The 24,229-nt window shown below is 47.1% G+C and overlaps 1 protein-coding gene across 1 annotated transcript in view; it reads left to right on the top strand.

Annotated features, from left to right (window-relative positions):
* Positions 1-890: 890 nt before the first annotated feature.
* Positions 891-24,229, top strand: part of RHCE (Rh blood group CcEe antigens) — a 39,107-nt gene continuing 15,768 nt past the window's right edge. The window contains exons 1-6 of the mRNA XM_043445410.1: positions 891-1,038; positions 12,184-12,370; positions 17,070-17,220; positions 20,472-20,619; positions 21,564-21,730; positions 23,335-23,472. Coding sequence (XP_043301345.1) covers positions 891-1,038; positions 12,184-12,370; positions 17,070-17,220; positions 20,472-20,619; positions 21,564-21,730; positions 23,335-23,472 — 939 coding nt within the window. The remainder of the gene's footprint in view (positions 1,039-12,183; positions 12,371-17,069; positions 17,221-20,471; positions 20,620-21,563; positions 21,731-23,334; positions 23,473-24,229) is intronic.

Below are 24,229 nucleotides of genomic sequence, written 5' to 3'. Positions count from 1 at the left end.
CTTACATCCTGTTCCAGGGGACAGTCCATTGTGGGGTGGGGATACGGAGGCTGGTGACCATCATCAAATGCACTGCAGTGCTCATGCCCCAGGCAAGTCCTGGACTGCTCTATGAGCAGGTGACAAGAGTGGGGGACAACTTTAGCCTCGGGCTAGAGCGGGACTTCCACCAGGGCTTTCCTAGAGCTGGATTGCCTCCTCCTTTCATTTGTCACACCTGCCCTTGAAAGATTGAGAAACAGGTCAGAGTCTGTATTTAAATACAGATTCAGATAAAACTAATTTCAACGGTGTGGCTCCGAGGAGTTAGTTCTCTGTGGGTCCTAGGACCTCCCCAGGACTTAATAGTGTTCTTTGCTTTCATTCATTCATTCATTCACTATATCGTTTTTAAGAGCCCACTTGGTGCCCTCTCTGACCTGTGGTAAGATTTTAAAGAGAAATTTTGCCAATCCAAAGCTCCATCTAAGCATCCGTTTCCCCATTTGTGAAATAAGGGTGTTGATCTATACTCTGCCTTTCTTGCAAGATGTGGTGAAGGTAAGTGAAAAAAGGGATGAAGGAAGATTCTTGTGTTTGAGGGTCGAGTGAATGAATGCCCTCTTTTCAACTGGACACAGTGCCTGCCCTGTGGTAGGAATGTAGCAACTACTTTTTGAATCAATAAATGATGGAATGAATCAATTAATGTTGGAATAAATGCATTTTCCTCCTCCCTGTCACTGTCCCTCTGCTCCTGTGTTAACTCCATAGATAGGTCGGCAGGACCAGCCTTGCAGCCTGAGATAAGGCCTTCCGCGGGTGCCTCTCCTGTCCCTCCCCTTAGAGGGTGTGGGGCCGAAGGGTAATGCCCGGTGCTGGTGGAAACGCCTCACAGAGGTAGACACAGGATGGGCTCTAAGTACCAAAAGTCTGTGCGGGTCTGGTTGCCCCCATTGGCCTTAACATTGGAGGTGATTTTCATTGTCATCTTCTTCTTTTTCACCTCCTATCCAGCTGCAGTAGATGAACCGAAGAAGCTCTTGAGGACCTACCGAGGTGAGTGTCCAGAGGGGAGGTGGTCACAGAGGCAAACAGCAGGTACAGGGAAGAGGAGGTCCTCCAGGGGCATAGGGCCTCCTTTCCACAAAGTCTCTGAGGAAAGGGGTTCCCTCATCCTCTTCGATCTGTTGCACAAAGACCCAACCAAACATGCCGTCTCTTCTTTAGGACCAGTGTGGCCATCACCTCTTCCATGAAGCCTTCCTTGATTTGTCAGGGCAGAGGGAGGGGCCTCCTTTTCTCTGTTCCTAGATTTCCCTTTGCCAAAGGGTCTTCACAATTCTCTGCCTTCACTACCCCCTCTTCTCTTTCCTTAACAGCAAGGAATTTCATGGTGGTGTTGGGTTTGAGGGATTTTGTTTCCTTTTTTTTTTTTTTTGGTCTCTTTTTCTCATTTCTGTACCACCTTTCTTTTGGAAGCTTCCTTCTCACTTAGGGGCTGGGAAGTCTGCTTTCTGCCTGCAAAACCTGAGGCACAAGCTCTGGCTGAAGAGAATGTAGGATGGTTGTTATTTTATATATACGCAGCTAAAAATACTCATAGACCGTGATGAGAATGACTCTCAACAAGATAGACATCCACAGTGGTGTGGCTTCTGCTTTTTCAAAAAAGTTGAGAGGAGTTTTCAAGTACCTCGGAGAGTCAAGATGTTGTTTGTGATAATGGAAGGACCTCCTTGAGTGAGGTCCGTGAGATGAAACAGAAATGTAAGCCTGGCTGAGTGCTTGTGTGTTTCTAAGTGATGTTAGCTAGTTAACTAAAAGCAAAGGGAAGGCATCCCTGGGCCCTCAGAGGTAGAAAGAAGAACAAGGAGATGACTTGGGGAGGGAAGTCCTTACACTGCTTTATGGGCTAGCCCAGAGAGGGTGCTCAGTGCCGAACAAGCAAGGCCTGGGCACAATTTTCATTCATTTCAACTTACTGTAATTCTTTTCAGTCGGGTACAATGTAATTCAATCCATTCATTCATTCATTTGCTCAATCTATTACAAACCATGTGGGATCCAGACACGTGCTAATCAGAGCTGATATTTATTGATTACTTACTATGTACCAGGCACTCCAGTATTCTCACCTAGAGAATCCCATGGACAGAGGAGCCTGCTGGGTTACAGTCCATGGGGTCGCAAAGAATCAGACAGGACTGAGCAACTAAGCATCCATGCACACACCAGACACTATTTTAAATGCTTTACACTGAATCCTCCCTGTCACCCTATGAGATAGGTACTATTTTTTAAAAATAACAATTTTATTTATTTGTTTTTGGCTGTGCTGGGTCTTTGCTGCTGCGAAGACTTTTCTATAGGTGAGGCAAGTGGGGGCTACTTTCTAGTTTCGGTGCTCGGGTTTCTCATTGCAGTGGCTTCTCTGGTGGAGCGCGGACTCTAGGGTGCTCCGGCTTCAGTAGTTGTGGTTCCCAGGCTCTAGAGCACAGGCTCAGTAGTTGTGGTACAGGGGTTCCAAGGCATGTGGGATCTTCTCAGATCAGGAATCGAACCACGTCTCCTGCGTTGGCAGGCAGATTCCTTAGAGACAGGTACTATGATGATCTCTACTTTTCATAGAAAGAAACTAGGCACTTGGAGTGATTTGCCCAAGACTGTTCGGCTAGCAATAGCACAGCAGTTTTAAATTTTGCTGTTGTTCTTTAGTTGCTAAGTCGTGTCTCACTCTTTTGCAACCCCTTGGACTGTAGCCTGCCAAGCTCCTCTGTCCATGAGATTTCCCAGGCAAGAATACTGACTAGGTTGCCATTTCCTTCTCCAAGGGATCTTCCCCACCCAGGGATTGAACTTGAGTCTGCTGCATTGGCAAGCAGATTCTTTACCACTGAGCCATCAGGGAAGTCCTTGGTTTAAAGTTAAGTAGCCTCATACTTGGGCTTCTGTGGTGCTCAGATGGAAAAGATTCCGACTGCAAGGTGGGAGACCTGGGTTCGATCCCTGGGTTGGGATCTTATCTTATAGGGGATCTCCCCTATAAGAGGCATAGCAACCCACTCCAGTATTCTTGCCTGGAGAATTCCCATGGACAGAAGAGCCTGGTGGGCTTACAGTCCATGGAGTCGCAAAGAGTCGGCCACGACTGAGCGACTAAGCACAGCACAGCCTTATACTTAAAACAGAAAACCAACAAAGACTACACGGGGAATTCTGCTCAGTTTTCTACGGTAACCTAAATGGGAAAAGTATTTTAAAAAGAATGGACCCACGTATATGTATAATCGAATTGCTTTACTGTACATCTGAAATGAACACAACATTGTTAATATGTTGTGTTAATAGTTGTATTCTCCAGTATAAAATAAATAATAAAAAATAAAATAGATTAAATAAAACTAAATTAAGGGGAAAAAAGAAACTTAAGCAGCCTAGTTTGAATTTCCACGCACTTAACCATGATGCTTCACAGCCCCATTTTACAGTAAGGTTGAGTCTCTTGTCATATAATCAGTAGGCACAGGAGCCCATATTTCAACTTTGTAGTTGGGATTCAGTTTTCTTTACCCCTAGGCTGTGCTGCTAACATAGACATAAGTGTCCTCAGATGCTCACGCTCTATGGAAGCACAGAGGAGGGCCCACAACCCAGGCAGGGAGATGGGGATGTCAGGAAAGGCCTCTGGAGGGATGTGACTGCCCAGCCGGGCCTCAGAGGCTCAGGTAGAGTATAACCATGTGAAAATAGAGGGTCGTGAGCACAGCAGGAATCGTTGTGTTCATCAGACTGGACCAGGCTGGAGTTTAACCCTACAGTGCTGTAGAAGCATAAAGAGGGAAGCAGTGGGTGGACCCATTCCCTTGAGTAAGCAGGCTGGCCTTCATTTTCTTGATCTATTAGAAAGCAGGAGTGTGATCAGTTTGGGTTTGGTTATGGAGAAAGTCATTCCAGGACTGGCATGGGGGTGGGGAAGGGGCCTGACTTGAGGTGGAAACCAGTGTGGAGACTGTAGTGTTGTATGGACTGGGGGGGCTTCAAATTTTCGAAGCATGCCCCGTATTTCTATGTTCTACTTAAATCTTGCTGCAGTAATATATTTTGCACGTTATCACAGATGTATGTAAATTAGAAAATTGGAAAGAAATCAAAAGGAAATATAAAATATTTTCAAATGACTGATTGTGATGGTGTCAGTCACTCCAGGCACGGTCCATTGTTACCGTGAATGACAGTGAATGGCAATTCATTCCTCAGGGTCTTCTAGATAGTTTCAAATTATCTTGCTTGACTTCTTGTCAGATGTGATTAGATTGGGTTTTTTCTTTAACTCTGAAGGTGACTGACGGAGAGCGAGCACAAGAGGTATCCCTCTACCCTTTGTTTCTGCGCTTGCCTGACATTATTCTTTTGCCTTCAATCTGTGGTTTTTGGCAGTTTGAGCCGTTAGTCCATTTTGTGAAGGTTAGTTGAGTTAAAACTAAGTAGCAATCTGTCAATCTACTTAATCGAATCCAGTCCACGTAAACTGTAATAAGTCATTTAAACCAGCCAATTCTAAAAAAAAAAAGACATTTTTGAGAATACCAGGAAATCTGAATAAAACGTGAGTATTATGTAACACACAGGCATTATTATGAGTTTCATTAGGTGTGATAATAGCATAGTGGGTGGTTTTAAACCTATTTCCTGCTGCTGCTGTGGCTACTAAGTCGCTTCAGTCATGTACGACTCCACGACCCCAGGGACTGTAGCCCACCAGGCTCCTCTGTCCATGGGATATTCCAGGCAAGAGTACTGGAGTGGGTTGCCATTTCCTTCTCCATTAAACCTATTTAGAAGTAGGTTTAGCAATTTAACGAATAGTGAGCCCTATTTGTTAGAGAAGCATACTGGGATAGAACAATGTCTGGGATCCGTTTCATGCCAAAAAGAAGAAGAAAAAGGAGAAAGAGGTAGGGAAGGAGGAGGGGGAAGGCAGGGGGGGAGGAGGGAGGAGGAGATGGAGAAGGAGAAAGAGGAGGGGAAGAAAAAAGAAAAGCTAAGGAAGGAAACAGGTGGAGAAGGATAATAAAAACAAGATTGAATGGGATTAACATAAACACAACTACATAGAAAATAGATAATCCACAAGACCTACTGGTTTAGCACAGGGAACTCTACTCAATAGCCTGTGTTAATCTCTATGGGAAAAGCATCTGAAAAAAGAAGGGATATATGTATATGTGCAACTGAATCACTCTGCTGCACACCTCAAACTAACACAACAAAAGAAGAAGAAAGAAAGAAAACGAGGGGAGAAGGATAATTAAAAACAAGATTGACCCCATGTGACAGTCATCAAAGCTGGGAATGGGTACATGATGTTCACCACGCTACTCACTCTGTTTTTGTGTATGCTTAAAATTTTCCATAATGAAGCTGTCAATTAAGCAAAACAAAACCCTGTCATTAGTTACAACAAGATGAATATGAAGAAATACATGTCACCCCCCCCCCTCTTCAGGGGCCTAATAGTCCCTCATTTTCCCTTCCAAAGCTGGGGGACTAAGCTGACATCCTAAGCAAGTCAGAGGAAGCTCCTGGATTCATCTGAACATCAAATGCTTGCAAAGTTGCAAACTTGACCAAGTGCCTTTAGGGGTAGAAGAACCTAGATCAGTGGTCCTCAAATGTGGTCCCCAGACCAGCCACCTCAGCATCCCCTAGGAACTTGTCAGAAATACCTGGGCCCCCATCCATACCTACTGATCCAGAACTCAAGGGTGGGGCCCAGCAATCTGTGTTTTACCAAGCCCTCTAAGTGACTCGAATACACGGAAGTTTGAGGACGACTGGAGCAAGACTGGTTCACATCTCTCCTCCGCCTCTTCTAAGCTGTGAGACCTGGGCAAATCACTCAACCTCTCTCTGCCTCTGTTTTAACCTCTGTCACATAATGATTGTACTTACTGAGTTGTCAAAACGCTTGAAAGAATGAACACATATGAAGACTGATAAAGAGTATTAGCTTTGAACTTCCCTTGCAGTCCTGGAGAAGGAAATGGCAACCCACTCCAGTACTCTTGCCTGGAAAATCCCATGGACAGAGGAGTCTGGTAGGCTACAGTCCATGGGGTCGCTAAGAGTCTGACACGACTGAACGACTTCACTTTCTTTCTTTTTTTCCCTTGCAGTCCAGTGGTTAAGACTCCATGTTTCCAATGCAGGGGGCTTGGGTTGGATAGCTGGTCAGGAAACTAAGATCCCACATGCCACAATAAAGCATTGCAAAAAAAAAAAATTAGCTCTTTATTATGAATAGACTTTAATTTCTTAAATGTTTTAGAAAAAATGAGTAGGAATAGCAGTGCTAATATCTCTTTTCTGGCAACCCCTATGGATTGTCTGGAGTATCTTCTGAGGGGTGTGAACCCTACTCTGATGACCACTGGCCTGGATGACCTGTGATGAGGTCAAATGGGCAGGGGCAAAAAAGGAGAAGCAAAGAGTCAGATTCAAGAGTTATTTAGGAGATAAAATTGGCTGTTCTTCGAAAAAACAAGAAAGGAGTCAAGGGTGGCTTCAGATGTGTGATTTGGCAGATGGAGGTGCCCATTTCTGAGATGAGAGGCACAAGGGGAAGGGAAGATTGGGGGATAAATGAACAATGATATGTTCATTCTGGGCTTGGGATTGAGGTGCCAGTGAGATGCTTGGGGAAAGCAGTTGTATCCATTATCTATTGCTGCATAACAAACCACCCCCAACCTTAGTGGCTCAAAATAGCAATCATCTAATTTGCTCCTGACCATGATCCTGTGGTTCAGCAGTTTCAGCTGTACTGTGGCCACGCAGCTCTTCTGTCAATTTCACCTAGGGTCACTGTGCATCTCTGGGGCTTCCCTGGTAGCTCAGCCAGTAAAAGACTTCACCTGCAACGCGGGAGACTGGGGTTCGATCCTTGGGTCGGGAAGACCCCCTAGAGAAGGGAATGGCAACCCACTCCAGTATTCTTGCCTGGAGAATTCCATGGACAGAGGAGCCTAGGAGGCCCATGGGGTCACATAGAGTAAGACACGACTGAGCAGCTAAGCATACATGCATGTCCCATACGTCTCCAGCCTGAAGCTTTGACTGGGGCTGAACAGTCTCTGATAGCCTCATTCACGTGTCTGTCAGTTGATGCTGGCTGGACACTTAGCCCATGTGACTCCAGCAGACTCGCCAGATTTTCACATGGCAGCAGAGGGGTTACGGCAGTAAGAGGGCAAGCCCCAGTGCAGAGGTGCTTTTCAAGCCTCTGCTTGCATTGTGTTTGCTGATGTCCCGTTAGCCAAAGCCAATCACAGCGCTCAGCTCAGGCGGGAGGGTTCTATACTGGAAGGCATGGTTCCTTGGGGGCCATTACTGTGACCATTTGTCACACAGAGCCTGCTTGAACGATGCCAGATTGGGGGACCATCCTGGGCCCTGCCCTGTGGCTACCACCCAATTACTCCCATACTCCTTAGAAGCAGGAAGGAGAGCTATTAAAAGACAAGAAGGGCTTTGCCAATCACGTGTACTGACGTCATTGGCACTCATTGTACACCGTACACGCTTCAGTCGTGTCTGACTCTTTGCGACCCCATGAACTGTAGCCTGCCAAGTTCCTCTGTCCGTGGGATTTTTTCAGGCAAGAATCCTGGAATGGGTTTCCATTTCCTCTTCCAGGGGGTCTTCCTGACCCAGGGATGGAACGTGCATCTCTTGTGTCTCCTGCACTGGCAGGCGGATTCTTTACCACTGTGCCACCTGGGAAGCCCACGTCTTATCCTTCCCAGCCCTGTTGATTGGGAAACCTCTTTTTTTTCCCCAGACTGCTATGGGGTGAGGGTGGGGTTGGAGGTTGTGATGGAGGGGAAGGCAGCATGAGGCTCCATGGATGGTTCCAGACCAAGGCTGCAGAGGTACCGTGCAAAGTCAGTGGTGGGGAGAAGAGTGTGGAGGTCCAGCCCAGGGCCCGAGGGACAGAAGCCGGGCCTGGCTTTGGAGCTGATGAAGTGTCTGCAGGTCGGAGGGAGGTGGAAGGGTGTGTGGGGAACGGTGGAAACTCCCAGGGGCAGTCAGGCTGAAGGAGTGGGGAACAGTCTTGTCCAAAGGCACAGCTAACAAGTGGCAGGCCTGAGATAATTTATAGTCCTAACATTTACCATGCACCAGTGCTAGGCTAAGCAATTCACAGGAGCCAAGGAACTCACTACTAACAGCAAACCACTGAGCAGGTGCCATTATTTCAGACCACTTTACAGACTAGGAAGCGGGGACATGGAGGTTGAACCAGGCTCTGAACTCAGATAGCCAGACTCAGAGGCCCACACTCATATTTGACACTATGGAGAGTGAAGGATGGAGGGGGAGGCAGGATGGTATAGCGATTAAACCCAGAGCCAGGATTCAGGTCTGCCACCACCATTTGCTAGCTGTGTGACCTGAGCTAATTCCAGCACCTCTCTGTGCCTCCCTTTCCCCATCTGTAAAATGGAGATAATCAAAGATACCTCCTGCGTGGGCTTGTCATAGTCTAAGAATGGCAGGCACTTGGAAGAGTCCCTAGTTTGTGGAGGGCACCATATATGTGCCTGCTGTTACAATGATGTTGATTATTGCCCTACATGACTCCCAGGTTAGACTTAGTCCAAGTCACGGGACTTGCATAAACTTCTCCGGAAGGCCCACCTTAGATCGTGTGTAAAACTCCCCTCTGAGGCGCTGGTATGGGGCCCCTGGAGCGATCCTCTCCTTATCAGCCCTGGACACCTTAGGTCCATTATCTTATCAGACCAGCAGCTGATGCAGGGCATAGCACAGGCTCTGAGAGGCGGAGGCTGATACCAGCGGGGATGATGCCCTGAGCGGGGACCCAGCGTTGAAGCTGGGATCCAGCTGTGAGACATGGGAGGAGTGGGCGTGGGCCAGAGCCCCGCGAGGCTGGGAGAGGAAGTGGGAGGATGCGGGGGGGTGAGAGTACAGGGGCCCTGAGCTCAGACGTGATTTACTGACCAGTTTGGGGTGAGTGAGCTTTGTCAACAGCTCCAAGACACTGCCACCCTAATTTTATCCCCCTGGCTGGAGCACAAGCCCAATCCCACCCCAACCCCCAGGGACAGTGTGGGGTTGTAGGAGGCAGGTTCTGAGCCCTGTACCTGCAGCAGGCGTGGCAGCTGTGCCTGATAAAGCCCCAACCTAGAGTCTCTGACTTTTTATCTTCAGAGCCCCATGGACTGTAGCCTACCAGGCTCCTCCATCCATGGGATTTTCCAGGCAAGCGTACTGGAGTGGGCTGCCGTTTCCTTCTCCAGGGGATCTTCCCAACCCAGGGATCGAACCCGGGTCTCCTGCATTGCACACAGGTGCTTTACCATCTGAACCCCCAGGGAAGCTCTCTTCAGAGCCCCACCTCTGGCCTAATCCTGGTTCCCTGCCCTTCCCACACGCTGCCCCCTCCTCTGAATACACCAGAGCAGTGAGGTCCTTAGAGAGTATTAAGTCCAACTCCCATGAGCTACAGATAGGGAAACTGAGGCTCAAAGAATGCAAGGGACTTGCCTTAGGGCCCTTAGTGAGGTGTGGACAAACAAGAGCAAGAGACAGCCTAGCCCTGAGGGGAGGGCACTGCCCCAGGAGTCCAGAGCTTGGCTCTGCTGCAGACATGCTGGGTGCTCTTGAGGAAGTCACAGGCTGTCTCTGGATCCCTTCTGTAGAATGAGAGGAAAATGGAAGGGTTCCCTTATTCATGGAAACTTCAGTAAGTCTGGACCCTTTACATATAGCATTGCTGCAAAATGGGGAACTGTTTTGTTTTTATTTTTTAACAGCAGTTTTAAAGGAAAGATTGAATTTGCATATATAAAAACAAGGCACTCAAAGCTGGTGCACTGGGACAACCCAGAGGGATGGGATGGGATGGGGAGGGAGGTGGGAGGGGGTTCAGGATGGGGGACACATGTACACCCGTGGCTGATTCATGCCAGTGTATGGCAAAAACCACCGTGATATTGTAAAGTAATAGCCTCCAACTAAAATAAATTAATTAATTTAAAAAAAGAATTTGCACATCTAAAGTGGGGTGTGAAGTCTCCAATTGGCCACAGGCCTCACCACTCCCCCGTATACGCTGTAACCTTCATTACATAGTTCCCTGCTCAGCCCCTGGAGGGATTCGAACAGTTCCAAGAGGAGCCCCTATACAAAATGTGCCCATTCCACCCCCATTCCAAGCGGGAGACTGAAACATTGCCTCCCCTCCCCCGCCCTTTTGTCAGAGAAGAAGGTGCAAGAAGTTGAATCCTCCTGATGGTCCATTTCTCGCCCACTCCACAAAGTCCCCAGATCCCATGGAGATGCCTGGGTCCCCTGTAATCCGGTTGACCTGGGATTATTAACCACCCAAGTCCTGTGTGCAAGACCCTAGCTACCTGTATTTTTCAACGAAAGTAAATTTCAATGTAAGTCGAAGAGGCTTTGGAGAGCTCTGGAAAGAAGAATTTCCTTGTTGCTATCAGACCCAAGCCTGGAGACCAGGTGACTTCTTACTGCTGTGAAGGTGATGATGGTGCTGGTGGCGAATAGCCTCTATTTATTGAGCTTTGTCCATGTGCCCGGGACAGAGCCAAGCTCTTGAACAATTTCCCAGTACACTCTGAGCAGGGATAATAGCCCTTATTTAGCTGATGAGGAGAGTAAGCAACCCAAAGGTCATGCAGCTAAGAAGCTGAAACATACAAATTGCCATTCTTATAGGTCAAATGGTCAGATATTGGCAATTTAATATGATTTAACCTAATAGAGAATGATAGAGCCTCAAAGCACAGGCTTTTTTTCTTTAAGAAAAAATGACTTACTCTCTTCATAACAGTTGTAGAAAATTTTAACACTAAAATTTTTTTTAAAAATGGAACTCTCCTAAACCCAGAGATAATCTCCGTGGGGGCGGGGAGGGAGGGGGCGGAATTCCTTTAAGACTTCTCTCCAGGCATTTGCACACATGTGAACCTAGTTGATGTTTGTTGATAAAATAGTCTTTACTATTCTGGAGCAATTATGTGTATTATACCATTTGATTCTGGCAACCTGATGAGGGAGGTATAATTATTTTTCCCACTTAATAGAAGAGAAAACCAAGAGGGCAGATAGTGTGGTAACTCAAGGCACAGGCTCTATAGCAGACCCTGTAGGCTGAAATCCCAACTCTATCGGCTGGAGCAAATGATAACTCCTCTATGCCTCAGTTTTCTCGTCTGCAAAATGGTGATAACAACAGCACTCACAATGAAGGATGCTTGTGAGAACTAAACGAGATAGTTTACGTAAACTGGTTTAAACAGCGTTGGCATTTGGCAAACATTTAATAAATGTAGGCGGTTATTAAAGCTCAGAGACGTTAAAGAGCGAGATTAAACCACACAGCTGGACAGTGCCAGAGCCCTGATAGAACCCCAAGCTTATCTAGTTCCAGAGCCCAAACCGTTACCCATTTTGCAAAGTTGGAGCCGGTTCAAAGCATCCGCCCTTTCCTCTTCCTGGTCCCCTCCGGAACATCAGCTAAGTCCCTCTCCCCCATCTACCATGACAGCCACCACACAAAGTCTGAGGCTGGGAAAGGGAGGGTCACCCAGGTGGCCCTGATGCTTTCCAATGTCCCCCCAAGTCCCCCTCAGCAGGAGCCAAAGGAGACAGCTGTTTTCTGCAAAGATAATTTAGTTCTTGTCTGTGAACCTCTAGACCCGTTACTGCTCCCTTTTCTGAATGACCTGAGCTAAGTCACCAAACTATGTGGCCTTATTTTTCTCTCACACATGATCAGGAGGTTAAACTTGATTCTCAAAAAGCAAGAGGTCAGTACCTTTTCTGAGTGTCAGCTACGTGCCAAGGACGGGTCCTGACTCCTTACGCACGTTCATATTATTGTGTTTAATAATAACAATAATTGCTACCTTTGTTGAACACTCACCGTGGGCCAGGCTCTGTGTTAGCTCAGTCATTCCTTCCCCCACCCTGTAAGTGTTATCCCCATTATTCAGATAAGAAGACTGAGGCTTAAAGAGGGGAGGTAACTTGACCAAGCTCTCTTCGGTGATCCCTAATGCCCCTTCCAGCTGCCGTTTGGTAAAACTCTTAACACAACCTTCCACTTTGTCTGCTTCTCGTCCTCCTTCTTGGCCTCTTTCCCCTGAGCAGCCTTCCAGGATGTGTTCATCATGGCCACCCTTGGCTTCGGCTTCCTCAATACTTCTTTGCGGAGACATTGCTGGAGCAGCGTAGCCTTCAATCTCTTCCTGCTGGCCCTTGGGGTGCAGCTAGCAGTCCTGCTGGATGGCTTACTGATCCAACTCTCCCTTAGAAAGATGACCATCAATATGTCCAGGTAACTAGATGGCTGCTGGATCACTTTTGGGTTCTTGGGGTTCTGGGGTCCAAGAGAGCAGATTCTAGAAGTTCTGGGATGTCTCTTTCTAGCACCAATGCTATGCAATATTCAGGACTTATTTAAACTAAGTTATACATTGTCTAAAATTCATGTTTAACTGGCATCCTCTATTTAATCTGACAACCCTCCTTTGTGGCATCACGAGACCCAGATCTACAGCCCTCCCTGTGTCCTTTCTTTTTTTTTTTAATTGATTTTAAAAACTTATACAGTGAATATTAGTTCAAAGAAAAAAATAATAGAGATTAGACAAAAAGAAAGAAATCTTGCACTCAGAAAGATAGTCTCTTGAAAAGAAGGAAGTACCTTCAGTCTTCAAATGCTGGTGGACAAGAAATAGCCATGCCTTTAGTTTCTTTAAATTAACTTTGGTCTATATAGATGCCTTTAGAAGAACTAGCAAAATTAACCTGTGTTGCTAGATGTCAGAATAATGGTTACCTGAGGTGTTTATTAGGAGAAGGCGATGGCACCCCACTCCAGTGCTCTTGCCTGGAAAATCCCATGGACGGAGGAGCCTGGTAGGCTGCAGTCCATGGGGTCCCACAGAGTCGGACACGACTGAAGTGACTTAGCAGCAGAGGTGTTTATTGATTAGGAAAAGGCTCCAAAGAAGCTTATGGGATGCAAAAAACATCCTCTTGGGCTTTCCTGGTGGCTCAGTGGTAAAGAATCGCCTGCCAGTGCAGGAGAGGCAGTTTCAATCCCTGGGTCAGAAAGATCCCCTGGAGAAGGACATGGCAACCCACTCCAGCATTCTTGCCTGGAAAATCCCATGGACAGAGGAGCCTGGCTGGCTATAGTCTATGGGGTCACAAAGGAGTCAGACATGACTTAGTGACTAAATAACAAAAACATTCTCTATGTATTCTGGGTGATGGTTACACAAGAGTATACATGTGCATCTACATATGGTGGTACATGCTCAGTCATGACTCTTTGTGACCCCATAGGCTATAGCCAGCCAGGCTCCTCTGTCCATGGAATTTTCCAGGCAAGGATACTGGAATGGTGTGCCATTTCCTCCTCCAGGGGATCTTCCCCGACCCAGGAACTGGACCCACATCTTGTGTGTCTCCTGCATTGGCAGGTGGGTTCTCTACCACTGAGCCACCTGGGAAGCCCATATATACACATATACACATCCATATAGTTGTACATGCCTGCAGAAACAAGTCATTCACACTCAATAGGAGGAACAAGGTAAAAAAATGTTTTTAATTGTTTTTTGGTTTTATCCAGTTCTGAAACTTTTTCTTGCCCATATGATGGTAAATCCTATCTCAAGTATCTGGGGACCCCATCACCTATCAAGGCCACTCTACCCTCCCCTCTGATACCCTGCTAAAACTCTGGGCACTACTGTTAAACACCTCTCTATGAGCCAGGCTCTGTGCTGGGCACTTCACAAACATTATTTGTTTAACTCTCTCATGGAGGGGTCTGACGGGGTGTACCGTCAAGGAATGAGATGCTCAGAGCTCACGAGACACTTGCCTAGGGTCACAGAGCTAAGTGGTAGAAGTGGCTTCAATTTTCATTCTGTAGCCTTTCTCACACACTGCAAAGTGGCCATGATAAGAAACACAGTCTAGCCAGCTCCCCATTGGCCCTGAAAAGAACTCTCCACCTTTTTTCTTTTTTAATTTGGGCTTCTTTTATTTAAAAAAATTTTTTTTTTCATTTTTCATTTTTTGGCCATGATGTGCAGCCTGCAGGATCCTAGTTCCCCAGCCAGGGATGGAGCCCTCACTGCCTTCATTGGAAGTGCGGAGTCTTAACCCCTGGACTGCCAGGGAAGTCCCCTCCACATTTTTTCTTTTAAACCATTTTAGAGCTGATCCAGGGGGATTCTTTAACCCGACCCCCACCCCAGTAACCACCTGGGAAGTGACAAAGGGCATTCTGGGGGAACCCTGACAGGGTGGTCCTGGTCTGGGGTTTCTGCAGCCTTGGCTTAAGTCACACGAGCCTTTGGCCTCCTGCACCTGAGTCTCCAGGCGTCTCCAGGCTGCCCCCTTCTTCTGACGTCCTGCCTGCAGGAATCTGTTTGCCCTTGATTCAATCTGGAAAGACAAGAAGAGGCCGTTTACCGCCTGAGTGAACGCCCCTGCCCCACCCTGACCACTTGGGTCCTCCTGGCTGTGACCCCCAACTGGACCGGCTTCCTAGAGTTGAACAATGGGCTCCTTTCTGACCTTTCCTGCTCTGACTGGGGTGGTGGGCGGTGCCCAGGCCTGCCTCCCAGCCCAGCCCTCTCCCTCTCCCGGTCCTGGGGCCTCACCCACCGGTGCAGACTGACTTGGCTCTAAATGGGTTCTGCCTTGAGTCATCGATGACCAGTCCCTTCAGGGCAGGGGCCTGTCTTCCCCTCCTTTGTTTTCCTCACATAGTAAGGACTTAGTAATTGGTTATTGGAACAAAGCTGAAAATAAAAAAGAACCCTAAATATGTGATATTTTTAATGCTGTACATTGAGGGCCTATCATAGCAATAACTATCCTCCTGACTGTGTTTGACTCACTTTGCCCTCCCAACAGCTCCAAAGGCCTTGCCTCTACATTTACAGATGAGGAAATGGAAACATAGTGTGGTTAAGTCATTTTCCCAAGGCCACACAGCCAGGAAGTGGCTGAGTCAGGACTCCAGCCTTGGCAGCCTGGAGAGAGATTGTCCTAAGCACTGCACTTCACTGTCTCAACACCTCCCCCACCCCTGGGGTCTGAAATCCTGCCACTGGCACAGAATCTTCTTGAATTAGCCCTTTGCCAAGGGAAGCACCGACTCGATGGACATGAGTTTGAGCGAGCTCTGGGAGTTGGTGATGGACCGGGAAGCCTAACGTGCTGTAGTCCCTGGGATCGCAAAGAGTCGGACACAACTGAGTGACTGAACTGAACTGAATGAAATGAGTGCTCACCCCAAAGATAACATGGCCAGCCACAGTGAAACACTCAGTGACCGACCCATTATTTCCAATAATTCCTGGTCCCTCTGAGACTTTTTCCCCATACCCTTGGCCCTCCTCTGGCCTTCTTCCAAAATCCTTGAGCCTTCAGCAGGATACTACTTTGGCAGCAAACAGTGGGAAGGCTGTGTCCAAACTTCAGAGTCCAGGCTTTGGATCCAGGCCAGCTGGGCCAGTTTGAACCTTGTGTTTGTCATTAACTAGCTATGTGGCCATTACCAAAAAAGTTACCTCGTCTAGTCTCAATGTGCTGTCCTGTAAAATGGATGTACTGGATAGTACCTAGCGCCATCGCTTTACAGAGGATTACCTGGAGGATTTAAATTTAAATAAGATGATGGACTTGCAAGACTGTTATCCAACAGTCTTGTTATCCAACAGATGATGATAATGATGATGGCAGCAGTGGTGGTAGCATCATCATCAACTCCTAGGGGGAAGGGTGGTCTCAGCAAGGTGCCCAGAAGAGGGTGGGTTGGCTTAACCACCAAGAATTGTCCAGTTCGGTGCCACCTCCCCCAGGAAGCCCTCCCTGATGAGTCCAGTTCACAGTGCTCTCTTCCTCCAATGAACCCCTCTTGCCTCGTGGTATCACGTGCCATGTCTGACTCGTTGCGACCCCATGGACTGTAGCCTGCCAAGCTCCTCTGTCCATGGGATTCTCCAGGCAAGAATACTGGAAGTGGGTTGCCATGCCCTTCTACAGGGGATCTTCCCGACCCTGGGATGGAACCTGAGAGTCTCCTGCAGCTCCTGCATTGCAGGCATATTCTTTACCCACTGAGCCACTTGGGAAGCTGCATGATGTCACAGATCATCTTAATTGACAGGGTCATGATGTCTGCTTTGTCTCCCCAGGCCAGTCGTAAGTGCCTTGAAAACAAAAGCTGTTCTCTCCTTCCAAATCCCCACACTAAGCTTGCTCACTTGTCAAGCGAAGGAAAGAGTCAGTAATAGCACTGAGTTCTTCGTGCCAGTCCTGGTGTGATCCACACACGGGCACGACCATTCCTTCTAATCCCTCACCCCGCTTTCATGAGATAAGTATTACCATCATTCTTATTTTACAGATGAAGCACACTCAGTGAGATTAAATAGCTGCTCAAGTGGAAAAGCTGGAACTGGAAGCCAGACTTGTCCTGCTTCCAAACCCAGTCTTTTTTCCACTACAAGCAGAGGGAGAGATGAGGATTCAGTTCAGTCACTCAGTCGTGTCCAACTCTCTGGGACCCCATGGACTGCAGCACCGTCAGGCTTCCGTGTCCGGAGCCGGTGCCTGCATCACTGGAGAGATGGCAGGTGAAGAGCGCCCTCTATTGAGCATCTGTGTGTGATGACGGCAGAAGAGAAGCCCAGGACAGGATCCTAGCAGTCAGATGTTCCTATGAGAACCTCAGCGCATCCTTAGTTGGGATGAGTGTGTCCAGATCGATCTCTCAGCGTATGGCTGCCACCCTGATGGGGGAACGGAATGGAGGGGATTCCAGACTGGGCAGCATACATCCCCATGAGAGCAGAAATGTTGTGTATTTGCTCTCCTGTTCTGTCCCCAGTTTTTTGAAAAGTATCAGGCAGAGAGTAGGTCCTCAATAAGTGTTTGTTGAATGAATGAATGAATGCGAGACATCGTTACTTTTCTATCATCCCTGTCTTGCCCACTGTCCCCAGTATTCAGAAAGCCACCATGAGCGCTACATCTGTGCTGATCTCCGCGGGTGTCGTCCTGGGGAAGGTCAACCTGCTGCAGCTGGTATTTATGACGCTGATAGAGGTGACAGCCTTCAGTGCCACGAGGCTGGTCGGCATGAATTACCTCAGTGTGAGTCCTGGTGATGTGAGGAGGGACGTCTGGGATAAGGGAGGAGCAGGTGGAAGGGGAGGGCTCCATCTCTATTTGATAAAGCTTCTGTGATGAAAAAAAAATTAGAGACAGGCCAAAATGGGGTCGCAAAAGTGTGGTGTCTGCTGAACATTCAAATGCTATGGAAGGGTGTTCCCACAATAAAAACACTGCTGTCAAGGAAAGAGGTCAGTTCCTCACCATAGGCAGCACATTATAAGCCTTCTCCTGCTTTGTTATGGTTCTCGTAGTGGTTGTTTTAGAAAGTTGCATTAAATAAAAGCCATCTCTTCTCTTCTCTGCAATGTGTTAGTTTAGGTGGTCCAGGGAAGTGTTTAGCATTGATTTTGAGAGTTCACGTCTTCTCCTTAAAAACTTCATTTCAGCCTGGGCTTCTTTCATGGAAGGGCTCAGGGGAAACCAGAGCCAGAAATCAGAGCTGTTTCAGTAGACGTAACTCAAGAAATGAGGATTCCAAGTTGACAGTTGCCAAATGTGGTTTTTAGATTTCTGGGGGACCTCAAAGAGATTAAAAATGGAAGATCTCTTCCATTCTTACAAGAGAATTCCACAGAGTTGCATTTTTACGTATGACTAAGTGTTCCTTACTTTTCATTCATTCATTTCACAAATATTTGTTCTGAGCCTGTTCTGTACCAGGCACTCTTCTAGGCAATGGGAAAATGTAACTGTCATGGAACTTCCTTGTTTATTGGCAGAGGGAAAGACTACCAGTAATCAATAAAATAGGCAAAAGAGATACCATGTTGAAAGTGAAAGTATTAGTCGCTGTCATGTCCAGTTCTTTTGACCCCATAGACTGTAGCCCACCAGGCTCTCTGTCCATGGAATTCTTCAGGCAAGAATAATGGAGTGGGTTGCAAGTTCCCTGGGTCAGGGGAACTTCCCAACCCAAGGACTGAACCCACATCTCTTATGTCTCCTGTATTGCAGGCAGATTCTTTGCCGTCTGCTCTATAGCAGGGCTCTATAGCATGTTAGATAGTGATAAGTACTATGGAGGAAAAAATACAATGAAGGTAGAAGATATGAATAGTTGGGAGAGGGGATAAGGTGTTAGGAAGAGTGGCCAGGGAAGGCTTCACCAGGCAAATAATTTTTGAGTAAAGAGCTGAAGGCAGCAGGTGTGCAAGTCACATGGATATCTGAAGACAGGGGCAGATCAAGGGCAGAGCTGTTGGAGTGGTCTTCATCTTTCAAGAGTAGGATCTTATTAGTGACACTATTCATTTTAATTTTTTATTTTATTACTATTCTTTTCTGGCTGCATCATGGCATGTGGAACTAGCAAGGGGGACTGGGAATATAACCTGTGTTCCCTACAGTGAAAGCATGGAGTCTTAACCACTGAACCATCAGAGAAGTCCACTGATACACTGTTTAGAATTGATGGTATATACACCGACTCGATGGACATGAGTTTGAGTAAACTCCAGGAGTTGGTGATGGACAGGGAGGCCTGGCGTGCTGCAATTCATGGGGTCGCAGAGTCAGACACGACTGAGCGACTGAACTAACTAACTAATGATAATAAGCCTGCAATGCAGGATACCCAGATTCCATCTCTGGGTCAGGAAGTTCCCCTGGAGAAGGGAATGTCAACCCACTCCAGTATTCTTGCCTGGAGAATTCCAGGGACAGAGGAGCCTGGTGGGCTACTGTCCATGGGGTCACAAAGAGTCAGACATGACTGAGCAACTAACACTTTCACTTTCCATGGTAATAAAAAGGAGATGGACTTTCGGTTGCTTTTATTATTGTTTTAAATTCTCAACAGACAATGCATCCCCTTATTGCCTGTGCCCAGAATGGACCTCTCCCTCTGCTCTGTACTCCAGGCAGTAGAACAGGCGGTTCAAAGTGGTACTGACATGTGAGCATGGCTGTGGGTTTAAGGAAGAGCAAGGGAATGAGCAGGAGGTGGAGTCAGAGGGTTTGTGGGAGAGCAGGTCACGCAGGGTCCTGTTGGTCATAGTAAGAATGCCGACTTTGACACTGGGGGAGACAGGTGCCACTGGGGGATTCAGAGCAGAAATGTGCCATGAGCTGACTTAGATTTTAACAGTATTGCTCTGGCTGCTATGTGGAGAAGAGTCAGCTGGGGGACAAGGGTAGAAATAGGGAGACCAGTTAGAAGGTTATCACAACAAGTATTGAGCAAGTATTGAAGATGGTTTAAACCAAGTGGGGGTCGTTGGGGCATGGTGGTAAAAATTCTGCCAAATCTGGATATCTTTTTGAAGGCACGGTGGACAGGACTTAACCGTAGCCCACTGAGTTATGAAGGATTACTAAATTTGATATTTGTGTCTGGGGGAGTATGTAATTTCCTCAGTTTGGTCTTGCCACAGCAAAAACTGGAAGCGACAGACAGACCAGTGTTACAGCTCCATGTTATAGCGCAGTTTTATTTAGAAAACAAAGGAAAATACATCCTTGAGGGCGGGTCAACCCAAAAGACAAGAGAAGAAGAGAAGCCCCTTCCCTCCTCTTTTTATGTTTTTTTTCTCCTCCCTCTGAGCCTGCCCTATGTAAATTGGGCTAGCCAGGAGGGCTGTTTGTTTTACCTGAGGTCCTCACTCCTCTGTTCTATTTTCGGGGCTTTTCCCTTTGTCTTTAGCCACCACCATTCTGGACTCCTTTTTCCTATTATATCTACCTAACATTTGTAAAGCAAAATTAGCACATAGCTTGAATTTTCTGAAGACTTTAGCTTGGTATTATAAAATCTCTGGCAGCTTCATGTTGCAAAGTTTATGGCACTCATACTCCATGCAAAGAGTTGAAATTCTGCCAAAATGCAAGAAGCAGTGGGGTACATGTCCATGTGGCTTTTTCCCCAGGTAAGTGGACTTCGGCCCAAAGTATTCAAAGCCAACCAGAGGGAAGTTCCCTGGCGGTCCAGTGGTTATGACTCAGTGCTTTCACTACTGTGGCCTGGGTTCAGTCCCTGGTCAGGAAACTAAGATCCCACAAGCCGAGAGGTACAGCCAGTTAAATAAATAAAGCCAACCAGAAAACTGCCAGGAATAAATAAATACACAGCAACTCATGGGGCTCCTCTGAAAGGGGGACTTCGGGGTGGGGTCAGTCTCCTGATTTCAAGTCATGTCTCTTGCATGAAGGCAGAACTTCCTAAATGGAACACAGGGATTTCCCTGGGAGCAGAGGCTGCTGACGCTCACTGCTCCCACTGGGTTTTGTTGCAGATGGAGGAACATGTAAGCATGATGTACATCCACATGTTTGCGGCCTATTTTGGGCTGACTGTGGTCTGCTGCCTCCAGAAGCCTCTGCCCAGTGCATCAGAGGACAAAGATCAGACAGCAACGAGCCCCAGTTTGTTCACCATGCTGGGTGAGGACAAGGTGATGTGGGTGGGCTCCGATCTGGGGTGAGCAGGAGGCTCCAAAAGGGCTCTGCAGAAAAATCTCTCTGCTTTTCCAACTTTCCCCGGGTGTCTGAAGCCCCTTTGTGATGACCCATTTCCTCAAACAGTGTTTGATGAATTCACATCTTTGAAGGAAGCGTTCCCCTCCAGGGAACCTCTCTTCATTGATACCCAAAGGAGAGGAGAGACTTGTTACATCTCAGTTTAAATGAGGTTATCCGGGAACTTCCTTGGTGGTCCAGCAGTTAAGAATCCGCCTCACAATGCAGGGGGGTGAAGGTTCAATTGCTTGTTGGGGAACTAAGATCCCACATGCCCTAACTAAGACCTGATGCAGCCAAAAATAAATTTAAAAATAAATAAATAAGATTAGATTATTCAATCCTTTTGTCCTTAACTTAAAGAAGGGAATTGGATGGATGAAGAAAGCCAGGCTTGGGAGTGGAGGAAAGAATGGGAGTGGGAAGAGAGAAGTAATAATGTCTAATTGGAAGAGTTTCAGTAAAAGTGATGAACTTAAAGGTTGAGAGAGGCTTAGAGGGAAGAAATCAGGCAGTGAGACTACCAGCAGGCAATTGAATACCAGGTCATGGGGCCAAGTGGAAGAGTTCCATTAATTAAAAAAAAAAAAATAATAGGCATGTGGCCATCATAGGCTAGGGACAGAAAGCTTGGGTTTTGGTGATTTCAACTCTCTGGGCCTTACTTTTTCTTGCCCATAAAGTATGTTAGCTGGGCCCTCCCAGCTTAAGAATTCAGAGAGGAGACCTGATTTGCCCAAAGTCGGTGAGCAAGAAAGTGACAGAGATGAGACTGGCCAGGTCTGGGAGCCTCCTGTCTGAAGTCTCCGGAGACTAAGGCTTTGGAGCAGGAATACTGGTTCTGGCCACTGACCCTTTCTGGTCCACAGGCACCCTCTTCTTGTGGATATTCTGGCCGAGTTTCAATTCTGCTCTGCTGGAAGATGCAGACGAAAGAAAGAAGGCCGTGTTAAACACCTACTACGCCCTGGCAGTTAGCATGGTGACCGCCATCTTAATGTCATCCTTGGCTCACCCTCAAGGGAAGATCAATATGGTGAGGAGAGGGGCTGTCCCTTGGGCAACACTTGGGTCTTCTAGGCCTGACACACATAGTCATTCATTGGCTTCTATTTTGGGGGGCATTTACTCATGTTCATTGGGCTCAGAGTTTTACATATGGTAATTCACTTAATTCTTACAATAGCCGAACAGTTCAGTTCAGTTGCTCAGTTGTGTCTGACTCTTTGCAACCCCATGAATCACACACGCCAGGCCTCCCTGTCCATCACCAGCTCCCGGAGTTTACTCAAACTCATGACCATCAAGTCGGTGATGCCATCCAGCCATCTCATCCTCTGTTGTCCCTTTCTCCTCCTGCCCCCAATTCCTCCAAGCATCAGGGTCTTTTCCAGTAAGTCAACTCTTCACATGAGATGGCCAAAGTACCGGAGTTTCAGCTTCAGCATCAGTCCTTCCAATGAACACCCAGGACTGATCTCCTTTAGGATGGACGGTTGGATCTCCTTGCAGTTCAAGGGACTCTCAAGAGTCTTCTCCAACACCACAATTCAAAAGCATCAATTTTTTGGTACTCAGCTTTCTTCACAGTCCAACTCACATCCATACATGACCACTGGAAAAACCATAGCCTTGACCAGACAGACCTTTGTTGGCAAAGTAATGTCTCTGCTTTTTAATATGCTATCTAGGTTGGTCATAACTTTCCTTCCAAGGAGTAAGCGTCTTTTAATTTCATGGCTGCAATCACCATCTGCAGTGATTTTGGAGCCCCAAAAAATAAAGTCTGACACTGTTTCCACTGTTTCCCCATCTATTTCCCATGAGGTGATGGGACCAGATGCCATGATCTTAGTTTTCTGAATGTTGAACTTTAAGCAAACTTTTTCACTCTCCTCTTTCACTTTCATCAAGAGGCTTTTTAGTTTCTCTTCACTTTTTGCCTTAAGTGTGGTGTCATCTGCATATCTGAGGTTATTGATATTTCTCCCGGCAACCTTGATTGCAGCTTGTGCTTCTTCCAGCCCAGCGTTTCTCATGATGTACTCTGCATATAAGTTAAATAAGCAGGAATAGTAGGGACAATCAAAGGGCTTCCCTGGTGGCTCAGTGGTAAAGAATCTGTCCGCCAATGCCGGAGATGTGGGTTCAATCCCTGAGTCGGGAAGATCCCTTGGAGAAGGAAATGGCAACCCACTCCAGTATTTCTTGCCTGGAAAATCACATGGACAGAGCAGCCTGGTGGGCTACAGTCGACAGGGTCACAAAAAAGTCAGACATGACTCAGCAACTAAACAACAACAGTTACAATCAAAGCCCCCTTCTTCTGGTGACAAAGTTAAAGCCCTGAATGTCTAAGCACCCAAGGATACATCACAACTAAGTGTGAGCATGGTTAGGATATTGAGTAACTGTGCTTTCAAGCTAAATGACTCCCGATCAGGGTAACTGCTCCCAGAGCCTGAGATGTAGGGTGAGATAAGACCATTGATGAACTCTCAGCAGAGGGGAGGGGCTGGTTTCAGGATCAGAGATGCAGGGAGGATGTTATAGTGTTGTCTTGCTATCACCTTACCAAGTAACTTAGAGAGATGCTGTCCTCTAGCTTACTTCATTCACCCACAAGCTATTCCTTTGCAGACTCACATCCACAATGCAGTGCTGGCAGGAGGTGTGGTTGTGGGCGCCCCTTCTCACCTGATCCATTCTCCTTGGCTTGCCATGGTGCTGGGATTTGTGGCTGGGGTGATCTCCATCGGGGGAGTCAAATACGTGCAGGTAAGGAGCTGGGCAACTAATACCTACTGCTTTGGCCTTATGCCAAGGTCCAGGTCCCTAGACCATGGTGGGTCATCACGTATTGCCATGGGCTGCATTAGGCACTGGTTGGCAGCTTCTCAATTTAGCTTCAGAGCTTGGGTGAGGGACCCGTCCAAGTTGGATGGTGCTTTAGCTAAGATCTGAGGAGCAAGTAACAGAACTTATTCAAGCTTGCTCAGGAATAAGGGGGATTTGTTATAAGGCTACTGGGACACCACTGAGCCCAAGTCCAGGAATGCTGCTGGGAGCCCAGGAATGACTGGCACCAGGGATGGTAGTGTTGTGGGGAGCCCAAGAAGTTCCTGCTCTTCCTTTTTTGCTTTTCCTGAACACCTGTTTTCTTTTCACTCTTCCTTCCTCTTCTACTCCACATGGTGGAATGTCATCTTTCTCTTCAAGAAGGCAACCAGGTGAAATTTCTTGGTACAAATTGCAAGTTCTTTGGAGAAGGGATTCGTTGGTCTAACTTGGATAATGTGCCCATCTTTGGCAGGGGTGGGAGATAGGGCACATGATACATTTATGGCTTTTGTCCATGAACCATGTGAAGGGGGGTGGGAAAGGCAGCACCCAAAAGAGGGATGCTGGGTTGATTATCCAGGTCATCTTCACTTCTGATTGTTTAGTTCTTCTTCTAAGCAGATGGATTTATCCTCCTTCAATATTCAACAGATAAGATCACAAGGCTCCATCATAGCCCATTTGTTACAACACA

This window comes from Cervus canadensis, chromosome 24, assembly GCF_019320065.1.
Source record: "Cervus canadensis isolate Bull #8, Minnesota chromosome 24, ASM1932006v1, whole genome shotgun sequence".
NCBI classification, from domain to species: domain Eukaryota; kingdom Metazoa; phylum Chordata; class Mammalia; order Artiodactyla; family Cervidae; genus Cervus; species Cervus canadensis.
This window is presented reverse-complemented; position numbering and strand designations above follow the sequence as displayed.